The sequence below is a fragment of the Rhinolophus sinicus genome, chromosome 17, assembly GCF_057876585.1.
Source record: "Rhinolophus sinicus isolate RSI-liver-muscle chromosome 17, RSI-T2T, whole genome shotgun sequence".
NCBI classification, from domain to species: Eukaryota; Metazoa; Chordata; class Mammalia; order Chiroptera; family Rhinolophidae; genus Rhinolophus; species Rhinolophus sinicus.
Genome location: NC_142517.1, coordinates 47,271,511 through 47,293,144, shown reverse-complemented (window position 1 = coordinate 47,293,144; position 21,634 = coordinate 47,271,511). Strand labels below are relative to the sequence as shown.

Sequence of the window (21,634 nt, the reverse complement as noted above, 5' to 3'; positions counted from 1 at the left end):
TCTCATTTCATTTAAAGCAAGAAGAGGGAAACAGTGCTTTTTGTTTTTGTTTTTTGACTAATTGTAAATACTAGAAAAGAAAAAAAGCAAAGTATGGTAATCGGAGTGAGACCTTTCCTGGTGGCATCAAAAGTAACTTATAATTTACCAGAAATTTTGATTTATTGGTGAGACTCACTCTCCACTACACTTGCTTCCCAGGAACAACCATGTAACTTAGAGCCAGGAGGGCTGCCAAGCCAAACAACTATGGAGATTGAACATGACTATGTATGGCTAATACAAATTTTCATCTTTACAGAATTTGGCTTTTGAAATAAATTTTGGCTCACTGCTCTTATTTCCATTATTTTTATATCAATGATGGTAAACATTTAGAAGTTTCTCTTATTGCTCCTACAAAATATCTCCCTTAAATCTTGTAAATGTTAGAGAATTGTTATATATTTCTAAAGTTTTTAATCACTCCTATGACACCTTACCAATCAAATCAAATAATTTTTTAAATTTAGATAAGAATTATTGAACTACTAACCATATTTGTTCTTTTGCCCTTAAAACTGTTTTATACACTTGATAGTCAAAGTGTGCCTTTTGCATAGCCTTAACAGAGCTATTTGGAAAGAAGCCTTAAACTAATATTATGAGAAAGAAAAGTTTGTGTTCAAGAAAGTTTTTTAATATGAGATCAAAAGTAATCAAACATTACTGATTTCCAAATCTGGTTAAGAATAATACCCCTAAAACAAGTAATAGCTTTATCTCACTATTCAGAATTGTAAGACGGAGTCATTTAATGATGGCAGTTAGATAACTGCCCTGTCTTACTCAAGGCCTATTTCACCAAAATGTCTCAAGCTCACGTTCACTCCTCTAAACTCTCTTCCCTTTTTCCTTCTCTCCAAGTAAAAGAAACAACAACTTTGAAAGATAGTTATAAATATAGATAAAATAACTCCATATTGTCTTTTAGGGATCTCCAGAGAGATTTCTGTATGTTTGGCATAAATTTAACTATGAAAACAAGCATGCGATAATTATATTTATTAGGGAAGCATATTTTAATAGTTTGGTTTATTCCTAGTTTCAAAAAGACTGAGGCTCCTTTACTTTTATAATGTGGTTACATAAATAACAAATATGACTAGGAATTTGTAGTTTAGGTAAAGAAAATTGTCAGCATCTGTGAAAAATAATAAAATGCTCAATTTCAATGGCGAGCGTAAAGCAGAATAGCACTAATTAATGAACCAAGTCATGGCACAGCTATTAAGAATTCAGTTTTCTAGGTATCAATCATTTACAGCATGTCACAGGATAACTGGTAGAAATAATGTCAATACTAATATTTTTCTTAATTTTAATCTCTAGATGAAAAAGCTGCTCAATAAGTCAGCACAGATTTGAAAATAACATTTTTGTAAAGTGTCATATGCCTCTAGGTCCGGCCACTGGTGGCAGCCTTATTAATATTGGTCTTTTAAATGTTCGATTCTATTTACTTACAGAATTTTACTCATTCAGAAAAGTGTAGCTTTTAGTGACGAACAACTGAGTAAAGGACATTAAGATTTCCTGTGCCTTTTGTAGTTCACTACTGTGGTAAATGAGGCAGTAGCTGGATCTTTGTCACAGAAGGAGAGGAAGGTGACTTGTAATTGGTTGAAACTGTTTAAAATGTATTGTTTTTGGTAGTGGCAGGTTCCAGGACTGAGGCTGAAGCACCTTGGTACACAGTGTGAAAGGTCAGTCGCCCTGGCATCCTATTGCTATCACTAGGGTTGCTGGAAAGAGGGTATTCAGAACAGGAATCCAGAGACAAAACAAATGACAAAATGATAGAGGCCTAAGAGGCAGGGGACCCCGTAGAGGGAGACGACCAGAAGACCCAAACCCACAGTGACATTCAGGGCTCAGCATAACTTTCTGCCTGATTTGACAAGGCTGACCAAATTTTGATTAGATAAACAGATGCAATTTCAAGACAGAAAAAAATAGAAGAGGGGTATTATATGACACTTATTTTTTATAAGTGATTTTTATCTAAAAATACATGCCAAAGGCAGAAATATACAAGAAAAATATTCAAGATATATTTCATTCAACCAATTAAAATTCAGTGATAAGCAGGAAAAAAATTGCAGATCAGAGTAATACCCCCAGCAATTTTACTAAAATTATATTCATGGTTTGAGAATTCTCTGGCTTCTTGTTTATAGGAAGAGACCAAATATCACAGGATGATGAGAATATTTACTTTATAAAAGTAATTATAACAAGGCCCCTGTTACTTAATAAGTGCATTTTAAGAACCCAATTCTCAACTGTATTGTACATTTTAATGGACATATTAAAGCAAAGGAGCACCAGATCCATGTCTTACGAAATATCCACTTGAACTTGAACCTTTGGGGAACTTTTATCACAGAGGACATAACTTTACAGCTTTTGTATAGTTAGGTCCCAAGTGGATTATCTGCTTTGTGGATTATTCAGGACATAATACAATTCCCGGCCAAGAACTCACTTCTTTACCCAGCGAGTTCTTCAGCTGAGTTTCCCATGCAGCCCAATTAGGGCATATTTTAAAAGCTAAAAATCTTTTTATATTTATCAAAGCAAAATACAAGATAAATACATTGTAAAGATAATCATATGAAGCACCCCAAAACAAAATAAAAATTCAGAATTCTTTTGAATTTCTTTTCAATTAATAATAATAACTGAGAGTTGATTAATTATCTTCAACATTTTCCATTTATGACAATTCACCAGAGGAGCCTAATTTTAAAAATATGTCTTCCAGAATAATTCAGATTTTTCAAATTATTGTACCTGTTCTGTGGTCTGATTTATAGCGAGTTAATATTTACAATCTTCAAGTAGCTTTGTTTTCAAGTTTTACTGTTTATGTGGGCTTATCGCAGATGAGACAATAGCACCTTCTTGACCAGTAATTACTGTAAGGCCTCACTTATAGTTGTTGATACCTGGGTTCTGTGACTGTATAACCAATTTTACTATAGACTAATTGATATAAATAAGAGTTAAGTTCCTAAGCGTCTCATCAACGTTCTAATGAAACGATATGGTGTACAATATACAAAATAGCAAACAGGCCAAATAAAGAAATAATTATCAGTGGTAAGAATTTCCATCCTCCATAGTAACTACCAATCAAAATATTCTGCATACCCCAATTAGGTCTAGAAGTGGTTGTTAGGGTTTATCCCTCAAGAGGGGAATCAAGCCCTCACCAATTCATACTTTTTTTCTTTTTTTATTACAAAATTATAACTATGAAAGCTTGTGAAAAGAATGGAGAGTTTGGTGAATATCAGTCAAAAGAAAGTTATTCAGCACTAAGCCTAAGCACTCATTCATGTGATCACTTGACTCAAGAAGTAGACTTAGATAAGTAATTCAGTGTCTAACTAAATCGAGGTGTGTAAAATGATACATAACTACAGCTTGAAGTGAGAAACTGAGTTTAGAAATAATAGAACTAGCGTGACATACTTTCAAAAGGAGAAGTGACAAGGAATAAGTTCTCGAATATAACACAACTGGTTGGGAGAATACCGATGATGACAGAGGACATACATAACTTTACAGCTTTCGTAGAGTTAGGTCCCAAGTGCATTATCTGCTTTGTGGATTACTTTACTAGATTAGAATCTGAGATGAAGTATGATTAGCACTGTAACTCCAAAGGAAGATGAACAAAAGATTCAGAATGGACACATAAAAAAAGTAAAGATCACAAAAGGAAACGAGTGAGCAAAAACAACGTATGAGAAACCGTGAAGGCATTAGTCAAGTAAGAAGTGGAACGCCAGGCAGTTCTGCCGCAGCACGCCCCCCACGAGAACTCAGCAGATACGTCCCCAGAAGGTCCAGCGCAGTACTACCGAGTGCACGCAGGAACTGCCCTGCTGACTGCAAGCCTCAGCTAGCAGGTGCCCACTGTCCTCCCCTCTGCGCTTGCTTTCAGCAAATTCATATGCTGAGCTGACTGAACCCTTATCTTCTTCCATCTGGAAGGACAGAAAAGCAACAAATCTTGTATTACTGAGCAATACTCTCACTGTATACAGGTTGAGAATCAAAACGGCAAGTGGGGTCCACAATTTGAGAGGCACAAATGAATGTTCACACACCACTACATTCATTTACTGTCACAAGAGAGCTAATAGCAGCTTCTTAAGGGGCATACGACAAAGCACACAAACTAAAGCCATGATTTTCCAGAGCACAAAGTTAAATAAAAACCAGGTTTCCTTCAAAAAAATTAAATGTCTTCTATTACACAAATTCCTTGCCACCAAGATGTAAGCTTCTTATTGCAAAGGTACGCTGCATTTTGCACTTCTTATGCTCCCTTCTCGGAAGACTTCTCTACTCTAATCACATGGCCTTTCAAGTGTGACACATGTGGGTAAAGGGGGCTTGACTTGATTTAACGGAACAAATTTAATCCTTAATTTGAAATACTTTTTTTTGTGTGAGTGTTAACTAATTTATACAAATTTCTCTTCTTTAGTTTTTCTGTATTTGTATTAGAGACCTTCTAAGGAGTATGTGCCCATAGCCAAGCTAAATTATAAAAATAATGTCGTAAATAAATAAAAAACAAAATTGTCCTCATTTCTATATATTTTCTCAGTCTTAGGACTGACCAGTAATTATTTCTAAGAAAAAAATGCTATGGTGAATTTCTTACATATATAAAAAAGTAGTCGAATTCCTTGGTTTCATAAGTACAATAAGTTTATGTAAAGACAGCTTTGCCTATAATACAGGGGAGGGGAAAATACTCAAAATGAGTTTTCTTTTATTCAAAAGTAAATTGTTAATAGGCTTGTGTTAATGGTTCTTAAGAAGAACTAACCTGATTAAAGATTTGAAAGCACTTAAAGATATTCACTATCCGCACAATTTTCCTCTCTGTAAATGATTAAGCTACCAAGGATCATACCCAGGAATACTGTTCAATGCAGTTCAGAAACAAGATGTATTCAAAATTCATAGGATGCATCAGCAGACAGATGTATGTGGGAACTTGTTCTTCCTGTGCAGCTGTGAGCAAATGCCCACCCAGTTGTTACTCACTGCTCAATTAATTAAGCAACTGTTATTTCTGCCTGGCCTTTGGTTGTATTTCTTCTTTCTGTTTTTCTCTGATGCTAATAGTTAAGTAAACAGATCACAGTATGGACAATGGTCATTTGATAGTGAAGAACCTGGAGGCTAGAGAGGTGAACTAATTTGGTTAGGACATACTGGAAGCAGTGCCAAGAGCAGTGAGCATTCAGGCTGGCTGTGGCCACAACAGGGCACTTCCCCTTTTGTTATACCACCTGACTGGAGACTGGCTTGTGGCAAAGGCTACCTGACAAATATGTCCTGCTCTCACTGTGTTCCTTCACAGATGACTGTCAAGCTTCCTGCTCTCTTATATTATTACAGAGCCTGGGATCTCTAATTGATGATCTCTTTACCTCATTTTCTTGCAGCTTGATTTAAGCCAACATGATATGTAAAACTATGATTTCATAAAAATATTAAGATTATTCTATATGCAAAAGTTATCTTCAGTTGACAAAAGTTTACCAGAATGTTTTTTAAAAAATGAGTTCCCTTACTGCCTTAGAATTAAATAGATGTTCAGAAATGCGATGAATACTCACTCTTTTCAGAAAGGAAAATACAGATAAAATGTGATATATACTTGGCTTTACCAAAGGTGAAGACAAATCTTCAAGTGCGTTTTGATTTTAGTTCTTGTTTTAAACATAAAACTTAGTTAACTACTATTTAAACACTCATTTGTATATTCACCTACAATTATTATACCTTTCTAATTCAAAGTAGAATATTTCAAAAATCTTGAGGCTAGTAAAAATCATAAAATTGAAAAGTTTGATAAAATTTTAGAAGATCTTAAAATGATGAACTCACAGTTACATAAGAGGTTAAATGGTGCTTTGTCAAAGCCATTTATTTGATCAAGTGAATATTGAGATTAGAAAACTTGAGAATAAAAAAGAATTTAAAAAATACATATATATGTAATTGAAAATTCTCAAGATACAGGATGAGAAATTGAAGAGTGTCAAAACTAAAAAATTTAGTTATATTACTCTTTCTCTTCATACCTGACTGTAGTTAAAATTAATACTATATAGTTTTGGTATCTAAATATCAAGAGTTCTAGGATTTAAGCTTTCATTCTCTTCTATCAAAAGACAGCTCTAAACTACTGGTTAATTTTTGTGGTAACTGACAGAATGAGTCTGTCTGTGGAAATAAGGTATATGTAAGAGATATAAAATCTATTGTTCTATTTATAGATGCACTAAATAGTAGCAAGGATATGAAATGCTTCAGCAGCCATTACAATGTACAAAGACAAATATGCACATGTATTTACAACACAGATTAAGGTGAGATAAAAAATGGGCAACTCTCACTTTCCAATAAATGAAACTTAAAACTTTAAATTTTATGCATTTCTGTAGCTTAAATTACTCAACATGCAGGAGCATTTTAAAATATTAATAATATGACAAGCAGAAGCATTAGAATTGTGCTACAAAAGGTAATTAAGGTGTAAAACATATAACAAGGTACAGATCTGTCCTGTTATCATGCTGAATTTTCATCTCAAAGAAGAAATGGATTTTTTTAAGGTTTTAACATACATATTCATAAAGGTCAAATTAGAGACAGAGCTGTGCTAACAAAAAATGCCACACTCTTAATTCATGCCTCTGCCCATCTTTTAAATGTTGTTTAATTGACCTTTAGCATGCAGAAGTTAACAAGGGTCTACTCCTACTCTACCTAAGTTTGCTCAGCTGATTCCTTGCCCTCGACAATGGCTGCAGTGCGATGAACTCGTCACTTAAAGCAACTGTGTTGGAGTACATCTATAAATGGACAGAAAAGGGATGGGACATACAACAAGTCAGTGAGCTGTATTCATCACCTAAGAGACAGACACAGGACAAGCTTTGTAAAGACACATCTGTTCCTCTAAGAGTAGGAAATATCATACATGATACACATACATGACTGACATTTGTAGGCTGTTGGCTTTCTTCATTCTTAACACCACATTTTAACTCTGGAGAAAAACAAAGTTCAAAATAAATGCTGACAACTCTTCCTCTGATACGATTTTTCTTGCTACTTTTGGTAAACAATGAAGTAGCTAACAACTTTCTAACCATTTCTTCATCATTTAAAATCACAGGTGACAGTATAAGGCTGAAATAATAAAGATTACAGCCTATAGCAAAAGAATAATGTCACACATGGGAGTTGAATGACCATATACTGTTTAAGCAAAAAACAAAACAAAGCAAAAACAAACTCCAAACAGGCCAGAAGATCCCTGAGTAAAAGTAGAGATTTCCTCTTTGGACCAGACAGTAAAACGTCTCTCAAGTCATTTAAGTGTAAATTAGTGGGGCAAAAAAAGAGATTATACCAGCTTTCACAGAGATAAGATGATTGACTTATTTGCACATTCCATTTTTAATCAATTTGAATCTATGGTAAAAAAACCAAAATATATGAAGTACTTTTAACCTTTTCTTGTCTAAGGGTCCACCTTAAGGTACCAAATATTTCCTATGTAATCCTTTAGAAAAAGGCTATAGAAAAGACAACAAGAAAATACATCAGTTTGCAAATGCACTGCCTAATGTAGAATTCCTAAGGGTAAATATAAATAAGTCTAATTATTTACTTTAATAAAGAATAAAATTTTTAAAGTGATGCCATTAATATATTTTGGTGAAATATAACTTTATATAGGCCAAGAGAGGGAGTTTGTGTTCTCCATAAAGGTCAGAAAAAGTATAATAGACAGTGTATTAAAAATAGTATTGTTACTATAAATACTTATCTCTGAAGATTAAAAAAGATAGGCAAATCTTTCTGATATATATTTAAGTAAATATTGCAGAGTGGAATAGTTTTTCCATACTGATATAAATATATGCATTGGCAGTCAGAGGAACCAATTATGCAAATTTTTTCAGCCCCATTTGGAGACCCACATTACAAAGCAACATCCTCATCGTCCTTATAATGTTTTTACTGAGGACTTACTACATACAGGCCCAGGGTTAGGTGCTTTATATTCATTAGGTCTAACAGTCATGTAAGGTAGTAAGTATTATTCTTATTTTACAGAGGAGGAAATTGAAGCTTAGGAAAGTTACTTAAAGACATATTTTATAAATGGTTAAAACAGTATTTGAATTAAATTTTTGTCAGGTTTCAGAGGCCTATGCTGCTTCAATAGTGTTAAAATGTATATGGGTTAAGATTGAGTTACCAAAGCAAATAAATGTTAAAGAAATGTTCATATGATCAACTGAAATTAAAACCAATACACCGTTTAGGAAGCCTAACTCAAATCACTACTTAGGAAGCGCTTTTCTATGTGTAGAATATGCAACTAAATTTCCAAAATTTAAACAAAATTTACTTGGCATGTAGCAAACGTGTAGAAAAAAATCTCAACCTAGGCAGAACTAAATGATAATAAACTCACTGTTTAACAATGCATAAAAGTTAATTAGAATGTATTCTTGAGGATAATAAGACAAGTTAAGATAGACTTCCAGTTCACGTACAAGTCAAATATACAAAAAAGGCCCATTCAACTTAATAGCTACCATTTCTTGACCATCTACTATGTGTTTAGACATTATTTTATTTAATTCTCATTACAAAGGTAATGAAATAGACATTTCTATCATAATTTCATCCACGTAGATCCTGAGACTTCAAGTCACAGAGCTACCAAGTGACAGATCACACTATATAACATGCTGTATATAGCATAATATTTATTAACATGTGCTTAGTGAATGTGTTTTATAAAAATTCATTCTTTAAATTATTTAGGTTAAAGAATATATATTTCATACTCTAGTTGAAAACAATATAACCTGAAAAAAGTATTACTCAAATTCTAATGTTTCTAAAGACATGGATATCTATCCCAATTATATATACCTGATAAAATGCTGTGACAATACTATTTAAAACATATTTACTATTATTATCTGGACATAATAATTTTATATTTAAAAACCTGAAATTCTATCATTAACACAATGTAATTTAAAAAAATTATAATTTGTCAGGAGTCATAAAATTAACAGAAACAATAAGAAACAACTTTAAAAACATCAGATTTAACAATATTTATATTGCAAAATGCCTGAAACAGGAATGGATAATTTTCTATTTTCTGATATAAGCAAATTATAATGGTAGCTAGTCATTGTTTAAAACCCCTAAATAAAAGGTTTTCTATATAGAAAATGGTTACCTGTGCCTTTTCAGTATTCGTAGGATGAAGCTGTCTGTCAAATACTTTCTTCACAATATCAAGAAACAGACATGTAACAACCATGAGGATTATGGCAAACCAAACAGAACCACTTGATAGGAGCTGAAAAAATACAAAGTACATATTCTGGGAGTCTGAAAATGGCCTGCAAAGAAAGAAAGTGGGCTTAATAAAAGTAGAAACTGACAAGATAGTTTCTTATCAAGATATCATGTAAACCCACTATGCTTGAAGGTTACAATTTTAATTTGGAATACAAGTTTGGGATAATGTTCAAAAATTGCAATCAGTATACTTTAATTAATTGAATAACTAATAAAACAAGATAAGACTTTAATTGTTAAAACTAAAATTCAATTTAACTACTTTCAATGACAACTATAGTTTTTATTATTAGGAAAGTGGCAAGTAGTTGACTAGGTAACTCTCTCTTAGTGGTAGGATATCAAAATTATGTAGGAATGCAGACTTAAGAGACCAAGAAAAACAAGAAAAACTACGTAAAAAAAATTTTCTACTAAGTAACTAAAAGATTGACTACCCAAATCGTAGGTTGAAAAGATCTACTTAGAAGTTCTTCTTTACAAATATATTTTAAAATAAACACACTCACAAATACTAGTTCTACATAGCAGTAGGTATAGTCAAGATACTCTTTTTGGGTTTTGGTGTATATCGCTTCAAGAAAAGAATATGGGGAAATACAGAATGAAATGAAAAAATGAAGAGCATTAAAAACAAACGTTACACACCAAACATATTCATAAGAGTATCCTTTTATGATCCTAAATGGAAGTTAACTATTTAGCTAATTCAACTTCTTTTTACCTAACTTCTATAATTTTTTTTGCCTAATACAGGGATCAAAGACACAGCAGGCAAATGTTACATAAGTTCTCCAAATCAGAGACTTCAGTTGTCTATCACTTACAAAAGAATCCTAGGAGAGGCATTAATTTTTAATCTATCAGAGTAGCTGAATGTCAGATTTTACCAATGAAGATGAAGCATACTATTTAATGTTGATAGAGAAGTTAACTCAATTCTGAAAACTTAATGGCTCAATGACTTATTTTATCATGTACATTAATAAATAATTTAGAGATAATATGGTTCGTGTAAAAGAACATTAATTGTGGAGTAAAACAATTGAGGTTTAAATCCTAGCTTTGCTCTTTTTAACCTTTGTGATCTTGGGGCTGAGTTTCCAAATAGAAAAAATGGGGATAATAAGATTATTGTGATGAATCAATGTATTAGATTGGTACAAAAGTAATTGCGGTTTTTGTGATTATTTATAACCTTTTAAACTGCAATTACTTTTGCACCAACATAATAACATCTTAGGTAAAACACCTAGAACATAGTAAGTATTCAGTAATTGTTAGCTTCTTTTTTACCCCATATAAGGTCAACTGAAAGAAGTGTATTTATTATCAGGATAGGATCTCAAAATTATTTGTTCATAATATAACCTATCACAATAAATATTTATTAGAGTTAAATCAATATAATTAAAATACAATATAGTCACTCACCAGAGAATTCCTCCATAAAACAAAGAAAATACAAAATAGAATATAATAGAGCCCCAGGTAACAAGATGGTTGATCCAGGTCCAAAAATGAGTTTCCAAAGCCATCTAAAAAAAAAAAAAAAAAAAAAAAATTCTTAATATAAAATAGTAAATCTTTTTTAGTATATGTGCTGCCGAAGCGAGCACTAAAATAGTAAATCTTTACTTTAACCTCTCAGATAAAACTCATGAACAAAATGTAATACTGTATTTTGCCGTGTATAATGCGTACTTTTTTGTCCAAATTTGTGAGGGAAAAATAAGGGTGCACATTATACATGGGTAGTACTAATTCCGTATCTATATAAATGTTTTTTTAAATTCTTTTATTTATGCTTATGAGTTAAAAGTGTAACTCTAGAAATCAATAACAATATCCATATGCAAAATAATACCTGGGAATATGATAATTGGTTTTGTGAATTTACAACGAACTTGCAACAACAAAGAGTTCTTGGCCTTCTACAATGCGTAAATACTATAAATTTGTTACCGGTACATAAAATTTCTTGTACCATAATATGTTAAAAAATAAATGTTAAAATTCCTTTGTAATACAAAAAATGAATACCTAAATGTAAACAAATAAAAATTTGAATTAAAAAATTAAAACGAAAGATTTTTTTTCCCTGAAAGTTTGGGCCAAAACTGTGGGTGTGCATTATACACGGCAAAATACAGTAATTATAACTGACTAAGATTCTGATGGTAAAGACTCTGAGAAGATAAAAATTAATGCAAGGATCCTAGTATGAAATTGAACAATTTCAAGTTTATAATATTTTTCTTCTATGAGGAAGCAGCATTGAAATTTTATGACTACTTTATTCTCAGCTCTATTGCCTACAATTGTTTTGTCTTTCATTATATACAGAGAAGCAAAATTTCAGAGATGAGTATTGTAGGATTAACCTTTATTTGACCATAAAAATCAACAGAGGCTTTCCAACATAATGAACTTAAAAGACTTTTAACAAAAATGAAAATGAATTACCAGATAGCAATCAGTGAAAGTATTCATGACTGAAAAAGGAAAAGAGAAAAATACCTATGGCTAAAAAAATGAAGAAATGTATGAATTATACAGACACCAAATGTGTCCATGTGTCTAATCTCGCTACCATACCTTTACTGTGACTGTAATAACCATGACTGTGAAGACCAAGGTGCCAAATGTCCAGTTTCCAAACATCTAAACAAAAAGAATAAACAAGTATTGCATTATGTTACCATGATGCTGAATCAGATGTAAGACAAAAAGTAACTTCATTATTTATTACTAAAAATCACTTGCATTATTTAGGCCAATTACAGTTGAAGTCTGTGACTAGATTAGTAGAGTTAAAGGTGTATGAAAGAAACACCATAAGCATTATTATGTAAAATGATTCTTTGTGTAACATTATCAGACTGGAAACCCAAAGATGGGTTTAGAATTGTGTGACACAGATGGTTTCTAGTTAGAATGATATAGTAACTGCTTTATTCCTGTCACATAGTAAAAACTATAAAAAAAAACAACAAAAAAACCCCCCAAAAAACCCTGTTCAATGACAATTATTTTCTGAAACCAAAAGTTACAGCTGATAACTTGCCACTGTATTTCTGGACACAGCATAGGCAGAGCAGGAAAAAATAAATTATACACAAAACCAATATCTGAAAGGAAAGATAATGGCCAATGGAATTACTCCTCAAAGGGTTCCTTGAAAAAATGCAGGTAATGTCAGTCAGAAAGTATTCCCTTGGGCTTTATGACAAACACAGTTTATTACAAATGCAGAATCCCCAAAGAATGTCAGAATTTAAGTTCCACAGATAAAAACAGAACCAGAAGTTCATGTTAATTTATAAATTAGCATAGTCTTCACCATTGGCTTAAAAAAATTACTCAACAGGCTTTTTTATTATTTCAGATTTCTAACAATTAGCATTTACTTGACAAATTACTTGTTATTTAACCTCTCTGTACCTCCCATTTTTCATTTGTAAAATGGGGGAAAACTTTATAGGTTTTTATAAGAATTAGGGTATGCAAAAAGGTGCCTGGTATATAAAAAGTAATAAATAGGTTATCAACAATAAAACATCAATAAATATTCCTTTATTTGAGGGTATTTGGGGAGTTTGTCAAGGGGAAAAGAATGGAAAAGTCATATTGAACCCCTTATTTTCCTGCTTTTATCATCTCTAGAAATGACCTGTAAATATTGAAAATCAGTGGCTTTCACTTAACCATCAAAACATCGTTCCATTTCAATACACTTATGTGCCAGCAAAAGCTGTAATAATAAGCTAGAAAAAAACTGCTATCATTTATTAGCACTATGTAAACTACCTGTGTTCTTTCATTGGCTTGCAGCTATTAATTATAGGTATATATACAATATAGGACACTCTGGTGTATTGAATGTCTTGGTACTCAGGGGCTTGAGTTCCACAGACCCCACCTTCCCCCAAATGGTTAAGAGACAGAACAGTACTTCACATAATTACTTTCCTTGTAATCTTACGTATTTTATTTTATGCATCTAAAAGCACTGTACTGAGTAGTTTATACATCTCACTTAACTCAGCTCTGAGAGAAGTGCCAGTCTCCTTTTTCAGGGACAGATATTTAATGCAGCCAGGGAACCTGTGCCTAGAAGTGATAACAACTGCATGTCTATCCTTCAGTATTGGGTTTTACTGGACCCAGACAGGGACTCACAACATGGCATCTATCTTAGAAGCAGAGGAGGATTCAGGGCTCCCTTTTGCATTCAAGGCTCTAGAGGGAGCTGTAGAAACACATTTACATGGTCTTTTCTTCCCCGCCCCCTGCAATCAATTAGTTAAGACTGCTGTTTCTTTCCATTCTGACTTCCCCTTGAACAGGTTATGAAGTAGTGGCAGAAGGCATTTTGGGGATCCAGCTAAAGAGAAGATGAGTTGGGTTAAGTGGGACCTATTTGTGTCATTCACAGTTATTTTCATGTACACTTAAGTTTGTATTGATAGTTGTTTTTTTCCCCTCAAAGAGGGCCTGCCAAAATATGCACCGTTTAGATTTTACTAAACCTCACTGTCCCTGCTCAGAAGAGACAGTTACTCTAAACACTTTCTATCACTATCTGCCTGTTTTCTGGATAATTTACTCTAACAGAATTTGTTACCTAATTATTTAATAAAGCCCAACTTGTATTCCAAATTAAAAAAGAATCATTCATTATTCATTTGTATACTCAACAAACACTAAATGAGCACCTACTACATGCTAAGTACCATTCCAGGCCTTGGGAATAAAGCAGTGGTTAAGATCAAGTTGCTGACCTCATGGAGCTTACACAGAGCGGAACAAACAAATAAACCTAAAAATATATACCTTCAGGTAAAGATTAGCGCTGTGAAGAAAAGTAAATGTAGAGTAACGGGTCAGGAAGTGATGCAAGGTGAGGGAGATGGCACTTAATAGAAGTGGGCTAGAAAGGCCTACTTGAGCCAGTGATGTTTCAGCAATGCTGAATGAGTAGGGGAGTCAGTCATATCACCGTGTAAGAGAAAAGCATTCAGGCAGAGAAACAGCAAGTGCAGAGGTCCTAAGGCAGGAACAAGTTGGTCTGTTCAAGTTACAAGAAAATCAGTGTGGCTTATATTGTGCTAAGAAGCCACTAGGTGATTTTGGGTGGATCATTAGATAGATGATATTTCATCTTTTAAAAGATCACGTGGGCTATGTGGAGAACAGACAGTCAGAAGGGGAGGAACAGAAAAGCAGGAGCAGGAAGGAGGCAGTGGTTATGGTCCAGAAGGAGATGGTAGTGATCTGAAATTTGTGCAGAAGGAGAGAAGTGCGAACATTCAGGATAAGTGCAACATGAGAACCAATGTGACTGCATTTGGGTTGTGGGAGAAGTGAAATCAAAGATGATTCCTAGATTTCTGCCTGAGCAGTTGGGTAAAAGCTGATCCCCATTTATTAATATTGGGAGAATTAGAAGGGAAATCGGTTTGCAGAAGACATAAAAAAATTCTGTTAAGCTATATTAAGTTTGCGATTCCTAGGGGATTTGATGGAGAAGGTAGTTTCTTATTTGAATCTGAGCAGATTGGCAGAGATGTAAATTTGGGAGTTTTCAGCACTTAAGTAGTATTTACACCACAAAGGCCGAGTTCACCCTGTATACGTATAAAGAAAAGGTGGCAAAGCACTGAGCCCTAGGCCACTTCTCCATTTAGAGTGGTTTTAAAAGTGGGTGATTTTGCCTTTCAGGGGACATTTGGCTGCATCTAAAGATATTTTTGGTTGTCATAACTGGCGGATGCATGCGTGTGCTACTGGTATTTACTGGGGAGAGGCTAGGCATACTGCTAAACATTCTATAATTCATAGGATAAACCCCCACAACAAAATTATCTGGTTCAAAATGTCATTAGTGCAGAGGATGAGAAACCCTGATTCTAAGGGTGGGAAGAGAAGGCTGAAAACAACAGTTGGTAAGGAAACCAAAGTTATAGAAGCTAAGAGAAGATAATGTGGCAGATAGGAAGGCTTCATAAATTGTGCCCAACGATCAAGTTCTGAAGGACTGAAACATGCTCTTGAACTTAGCAATGTAGAGGTGGCTGGGACTATAAAGAAAATGGTTTTGATGGGAGTGCTGGGGGTGGGGGGGAAATGGGGTGGAAAGCCCCATAGTAGTACATTCAAGGGAGAAGAGGAGGCGAGGAAATAGAAACAACGAAAAAAGGTAACTTCTTCAAATTCTGCTCTAAAGATACAGAGTAATGTAACCAGGGCAGTTTATGGGTCAAGGAACTGTGGTTTTTATTAGAAGATGGGAGATATTAGAGCATATTTGCATGATGATCTGTTTGATCCAACAGAGGATGACAGATTGATGGTGAAGGAAAAAAAGAGGATAATTGCAGGAGTAAAGTCCTAGGTTAGGTAAGAAGAGTTTTAAGAAAAAAACAAAAGATGAGAACTTTTTCTGTATCAGGTTTAATTAACTTAACTGTATACTGATCTATAAAAGAATTACCTTCCCTGGAATTAATCAATTGTTCAGTTCACAGTACAAACTGCCTTTATCACAGATTTTAAACATTTGACAAATGGTTGGATGATACCATAAGAAGTAAGGTATATTTTTTCTGTTATCATCTAATGTATACTATATCTCATGTTCTCTTAATTGCCTGGAATATTATTAGTTACTATATATATTAATATATAATATATAACAACATATGATATATTTATAATATATTATATATTAAGATATATAATATATAATAAAGTAATAATATATATTATTTAACATTTGTCTCATGAATAAGTGAACATATAGGAAAACTCTATAATAAATGAGATAATCCAAGATATTTTAATCATATAACCTTTATTAAAAGAAATCTGTACCTACTTATAGGAATTAAATTGCATGTATGTTTGAATGACCTAATTGGTAATTATAGTTGCTAAATTATTTGAACTGAAATAAAGGATTCTGTATTCTCTCTGGAATACAGATACAAAATAGTATATTTGTAGTCCTAACACAGAGATCCTACCACTTGATGGTTAGGTTTCAACAGTTGATGACTGTATAGTGTGAAAGAGAAATTAATTAAGGACAGGAAATAAGGGGAGAAATTAAAATTTCAAGAAAAAAATAGTAGTAGCACTACAAAAAGGTTTAATTTTCTTTCTCTTAAAATTACAACCTGAAATTTCACCTCCTCAGTCTACTTTGTGTTGCTAATTATTTCCCCCCAATTAATCGCAAATGGTCCAGACCTAGAAAGCTTGATGAAGGAATGAAGAATTACTTTTTCTTCCTTAATCCTTTCTTTCTCATTTAATTTTTAATGTGGTATGATAGTGTAAATATGTATTTTAGAATGGTACCAAGGATCTAACAATTCCAACATCTGTATTGGAGAAGTCTAAGTGGAATTAAAATACTCTACTAGCTTTTCCCTTTTTCTCCCAAACCTATTGTTCTTTGAATTTTAATTATTTTAGTTTTTCAAATCTGGTATAATTCCATAAAGAGAAAAACAATCATTAATGGTAGACATTTTCCTTTGAGTTCCTGTACACTTCAGTAAAACAAAAACAAAATGAACAAATAAATTTTTAAAAATCCTTATTTGGGTAGAATCTTACTTTACAAAGTAGTTATCCAGTTTGTAATTTTCATATCAGACCTCAGAATGAGTGGAAGAGATATTAGCATCTGAGTTCCTGAGTTAGCAAAGGATCCTTTTTACTTTGTTCTTGTTCTTCTGAAGCCTCCGGCTAAAACAACTTGGAAGCAGAATAGTCTCCAAATATTTTCCTCCCTACATCATCCTAGTTTTCTACTCTCACTATGAGTACAATTCCCTCCTTTCTGTTACCTTCATTATAATGTTTTTACTCTTCTAATATTCAAGGTGTAATCAAACAGTACAGTAAATGTTTAAATAAAATAAATTTATTATAGTAAAAGACACATTGCCATTAATCCCCCTCAAAATACTCCCCCTCGCTTTGAACACACTTATCCCATCATTTTGCCGCATTCTGAAGCAGTTCTGGAAGTCCTCTTTCATGTCTTTTGTTGCTCTGCTGTAGCTGCCCTGATGTCCTGAATCATTTTGACTTTGGGGATGAGCCAGAAGTCACACAGTGCCAGATCCGGTGAACAAGGTGGATGAGGACACACCGTAATGTTTTTATTTGACAGAAATTGCCATATACCAGAAGCAATGTGTGACACGTAGCATTGTCATGATGAAGGATGATTTACAGCCCACTTTAAAATACACCTTCTCTCAACCGTAGCTCACACCTGACTGACTGCACCGAACTAGTTGAAACTTGTCACACACTGTTAACTAAGGTTCGATGCGCTGCTTCCCATATTGAAGATCCCTGCCTTTCCGTTGGATGGTACACGGCAGCAGCCTTCACTGTAGTTTTTTATAACAACAGAAAGGCTCCATGTCACATCGTTTCTAGTACAGCAATTTCTGTCAAATAAAAACATTACAGTGTGTCCTCATCCACCTTATTCACCAGATCTGGCACCGTGTGACTTCTGGGTCTTCCTCAAAGTCAAAATGACCATGAAAGGTAAACCTTTTTCAATCGATTCAGGACATTGAGGCAGCCACGGCAGTGCAACTGACACTCACAACAGAGGATCTACTGCAGTTTTTTCTCCTGCTCCTCTCTCAGGTTCACTTGTTTTTACTGACTTCATCTTTACCTCCAGCCACTCCTCTTCCTAGTACTTCCCACTAATAATGTTTTCTATTCCAGGCCCTCAATTATTTGTATATTTCTTGCCATACAAGAACAATTATTGGAAAGTAGGAAGCATTCAACACATCCAGCGCTGAACAATGGGTTATGGACTAGACGTCTAAAAAGATTTTCAATCAAGAGAGACATAAGAGCTGGAGCAAAAGGACAGGGGTCTGCGGGCTCAACTCTGAAGAATAGATGGTTGTAAGAGAGATTTGGGGGAAAAGGAGGCAAGAGCACTCTAGAGAGGAAACATAGCAATGGCATTAGAATCGGGCACAGCATGTTCTCAGAGAGCCAGCAAGGACAGTTTAACTTACACAGTTAAAGAGGAGAGAGTTTCTGGGAGAAGTAGATCAGGTGGGATTGGGTAGGACAGGGTCTTCAATGTAATGACTTAATAATAAAAATAATGAATACTGCCAAACTTATTAAGTACTTCTATATGCTAGCTACTATCCCTAATTCTCTCCATATGTCATTTAATCCTCACAGCAAATCTAGACGGTAGGCATTATGCTTCTCATTTTGCAAGTGAGGAAACTGAGTCTTTGACAGGTTAACTAACTCATCTCAAATCCCTAAAGTGATAACTTCAGGTGCCAGGATATAAATCCAATTTGACTGATGCCAATGTGCGTTTCTTTTCCACTCTACCTAGTATTGGTGGCAGGCAGTGATGGACTAATTTCTAGTAGTATATATCTGAGTGGTAGGACTGGTAGGCTAAAAGGGGAAAGAAGTTAATGATTTTCAATTTGAGTTAAAAAAAAAAAAAGAAAGAAATCAATAAGTAATAAATGGTAAAGAGAAAAAAAAAACACCTGTCATACTCAAGGCCAACAATGTACTCTTCATTAATATTTTATCTTTTCTATAAAGCATGCTCAACATTTAATTTTAAAAAGCCACTGAAAATTCAAAACAAATGTAAATTCTCAAATTAAGGGAATACTTAAATAAGTTATGACATGTAACAGGATATTATGCAGCTGTGAAAAATGCTTTTTGAAGCATTTTTAATAACACGTGAAATCACTTAGGCTATAAGAGGATAATTGTAATAAGATTATAATTGAGAAATAAGGAGACATAAATTATGAGGTTAATGAAAAATAGCAAAAAATAAAAAAGGATGGAAGGACATATGTTAAAATGATAGAATTATATGTGGGTAGAAGGACAACAGGTGATTTGCTTTCTTTTATTTTTTTTCTATATATTTTAAATTTATAAAAAAGGGCATATATTACTTTTAAAATAAAAAAAATAGTAACTATCAATAAAAGATCTCTTTAATTTCCTTTTCATCCAATGACATCTTCCTTCTTAACTCTTTTCCTCTGTTCATTCTGTCCAGTTTTCACCCTAACATTTCAGGTGAAAATGAGCATACTCACTCCTATGCCCACATGTTTGATGGTCCTGTGCACAGGTGGGTGGCAATACTGTGCAGAAGGACACCAGGCTACCGCTTTTTTCAAAGGAGTTTAAATAGTGGTTAAACACACAGGCTTTGAAGTCAAACAGATCTGAGTTTCAATTCTATTCTTGTAATTTACTTACTGTGTGGCCTGATGCGAGTTTCTTAACCTGTATGAGGTTAATTGTCTAACAGCAAAAGTAATAGGTGATATTTTCCTCACAAGGTTATTACAATTTAATAAGCGAACATACGTAATACACCTGGCCCAGAGAAAAATCTCAATGAAAGGCAGTTATTATTTGGGAAGTGCTATCCTTTATGCTACACAAGCTAGATTCATTTTTTTGTCCAAATCAGGCTAAATATGTCCTCAAAAGTGAAATGGCAGTAATGTGTTCCTACTCTACATCCTAAAGGGATTTGCATAATTCAAGCCTCTCTACAATTGAAATCCATTTTCTTCATTGCACTTACACATTTTGTTATTATTTTGCTTGCTTATTTTTTGTATCCCTCACAAGACTCTAAGCTCTATGATGGTTAGTTACTGTCATGTAGCCAGAGTCCAGTACTGTATTTCATGGGAATGGCTGGTCCTCAATAAATGTTTGTTGAACAGATGAAACATAATATTCTCTTTCTTGCAATTCTTGTATCTCTGTGTCTCCAAATATATTCTACGAAACTTAAGTACTACCAATGGAAAAGGGAAACTAAAGGTGACAAGCATTTCCAGTCCACCACAGGCCCACTTGCTGTCACCTCCTAACCCATCTAGCTAAGCCTAGAAAGAGAGGCCTAGTTCTGCCAAGAATCTCTCAACACGAACACTCCAATTAGGACACAGTAACAACATACTGTGTAGCACTCTTTCCCCATTTCACATTTCAGAAAAGTGGCCATTCTAAACAGTAACTAGAGATTTCTTCAGAATTGCTAGTGTGCACTGAAGAGTATGGTAGCACTTCCTAAGCATACCAAAAAAATAACTCATGCAATTAAAAGCCAAAAACGAAACACTAAGTCCTCATTTCTCATCTGAAAAAGGTGGGTCATAATACCTCTTCAACAGGATTACTGTGGGGATTAATGGAGATGGGGCATGTAAAGCACTTAGCACAATAGCAAGCACTAAATAAACAGTAGCTATTATTAAAACACAACCCTGAAGTGAACTGCATGCAGGGAAATGAACATATCCGCTTGTATAATACATTTTGAATAGCAAAATTGCCTAGTAACTTGAATTTCATATTAAGATTACACTGTATTGCCTTTTTCATTTTAATTTTCATTTGTATGAAATTATATTACGTAAAAAAAGTTTAACACCTTTTTATAATTGCATTTTAATATCTGCATTTTTACAATTTAAATTGAATTTTTTATGACAGAAAGTCATCAAAAACCAAATGAAATCAAATTAACAAACATTTTTTAAAAATTATATATTTTACCTGGCCATTTCCAAGCAGTGATATATCTTTCCCCATTAGAAAATAGGATCCAAAAAAGAAAATAAAGGCATGACTGAAACCAAGGATGGTCCAATAAAGAAAAGTTTTAATGCTCAGTTGACGGTTTTTACTAATGTCTCTGTAAAGTAAAAAAAAAGAAAAAGGAACACATTAAGACTCATTTATTATTTAACTAGTAAATAATTATTACAATTTGATAATTAGAAAACAAGATGGATCTTTAAAATTGTTTGAAAAGTTTGAAAATATCTGTAGAAAGAATAAATTCAAATTTATAAACCACTGCTTGTAGTTTCATATACCTATGTAGTAGCTTATATTCAAATACATTTTCTCATTTCATAAAGAAATATAACACAGGCCTAACACTTGAGTTTAATTGTGAAAAGTTGATTTATCTGTATTATATCTGTTCTCAACATTTAGTCACTCTGCCATGATTGTTTCTTTTCAGTGGAGTAATTTGCGTCAGGTTCAGTACTGAGGCTCCCAATCGACT

At 33.5% G+C, this 21,634-nt stretch overlaps 1 protein-coding gene across 5 annotated transcripts in view; it reads right to left on the bottom strand.

Moving 5' to 3' along the window:
• ATP11B (ATPase phospholipid transporting 11B (putative)) overlaps nucleotides 1-21,634 on the bottom strand; it is a 98,944-nt gene that overhangs the window by 8,742 nt on the left and 68,568 nt on the right. For 2 of the 5 annotated variants that reach the window (XM_074328454.2, XM_074328476.2), the window contains 5 exons: nucleotides 21,115-21,253; nucleotides 12,079-12,144; nucleotides 10,915-11,018; nucleotides 9,356-9,521; nucleotides 6,847-6,932 (listed from right to left, as the gene is read on the bottom strand). In XM_074328454.2, the coding sequence (XP_074184555.1) occupies nucleotides 6,847-6,932; nucleotides 9,356-9,521; nucleotides 10,915-11,018; nucleotides 12,079-12,144; nucleotides 21,115-21,253 (561 nt within the window). Of the gene's footprint in view, nucleotides 1-3,911; nucleotides 4,038-6,846; nucleotides 6,933-9,355; nucleotides 9,522-10,914; nucleotides 11,019-12,078; nucleotides 12,145-21,114; nucleotides 21,254-21,634 lie in introns of all 5 variants that reach the window. The other 3 variants (XM_074328448.2, XM_074328466.2, XR_012494943.2) reach the window with 2 other exon arrangements.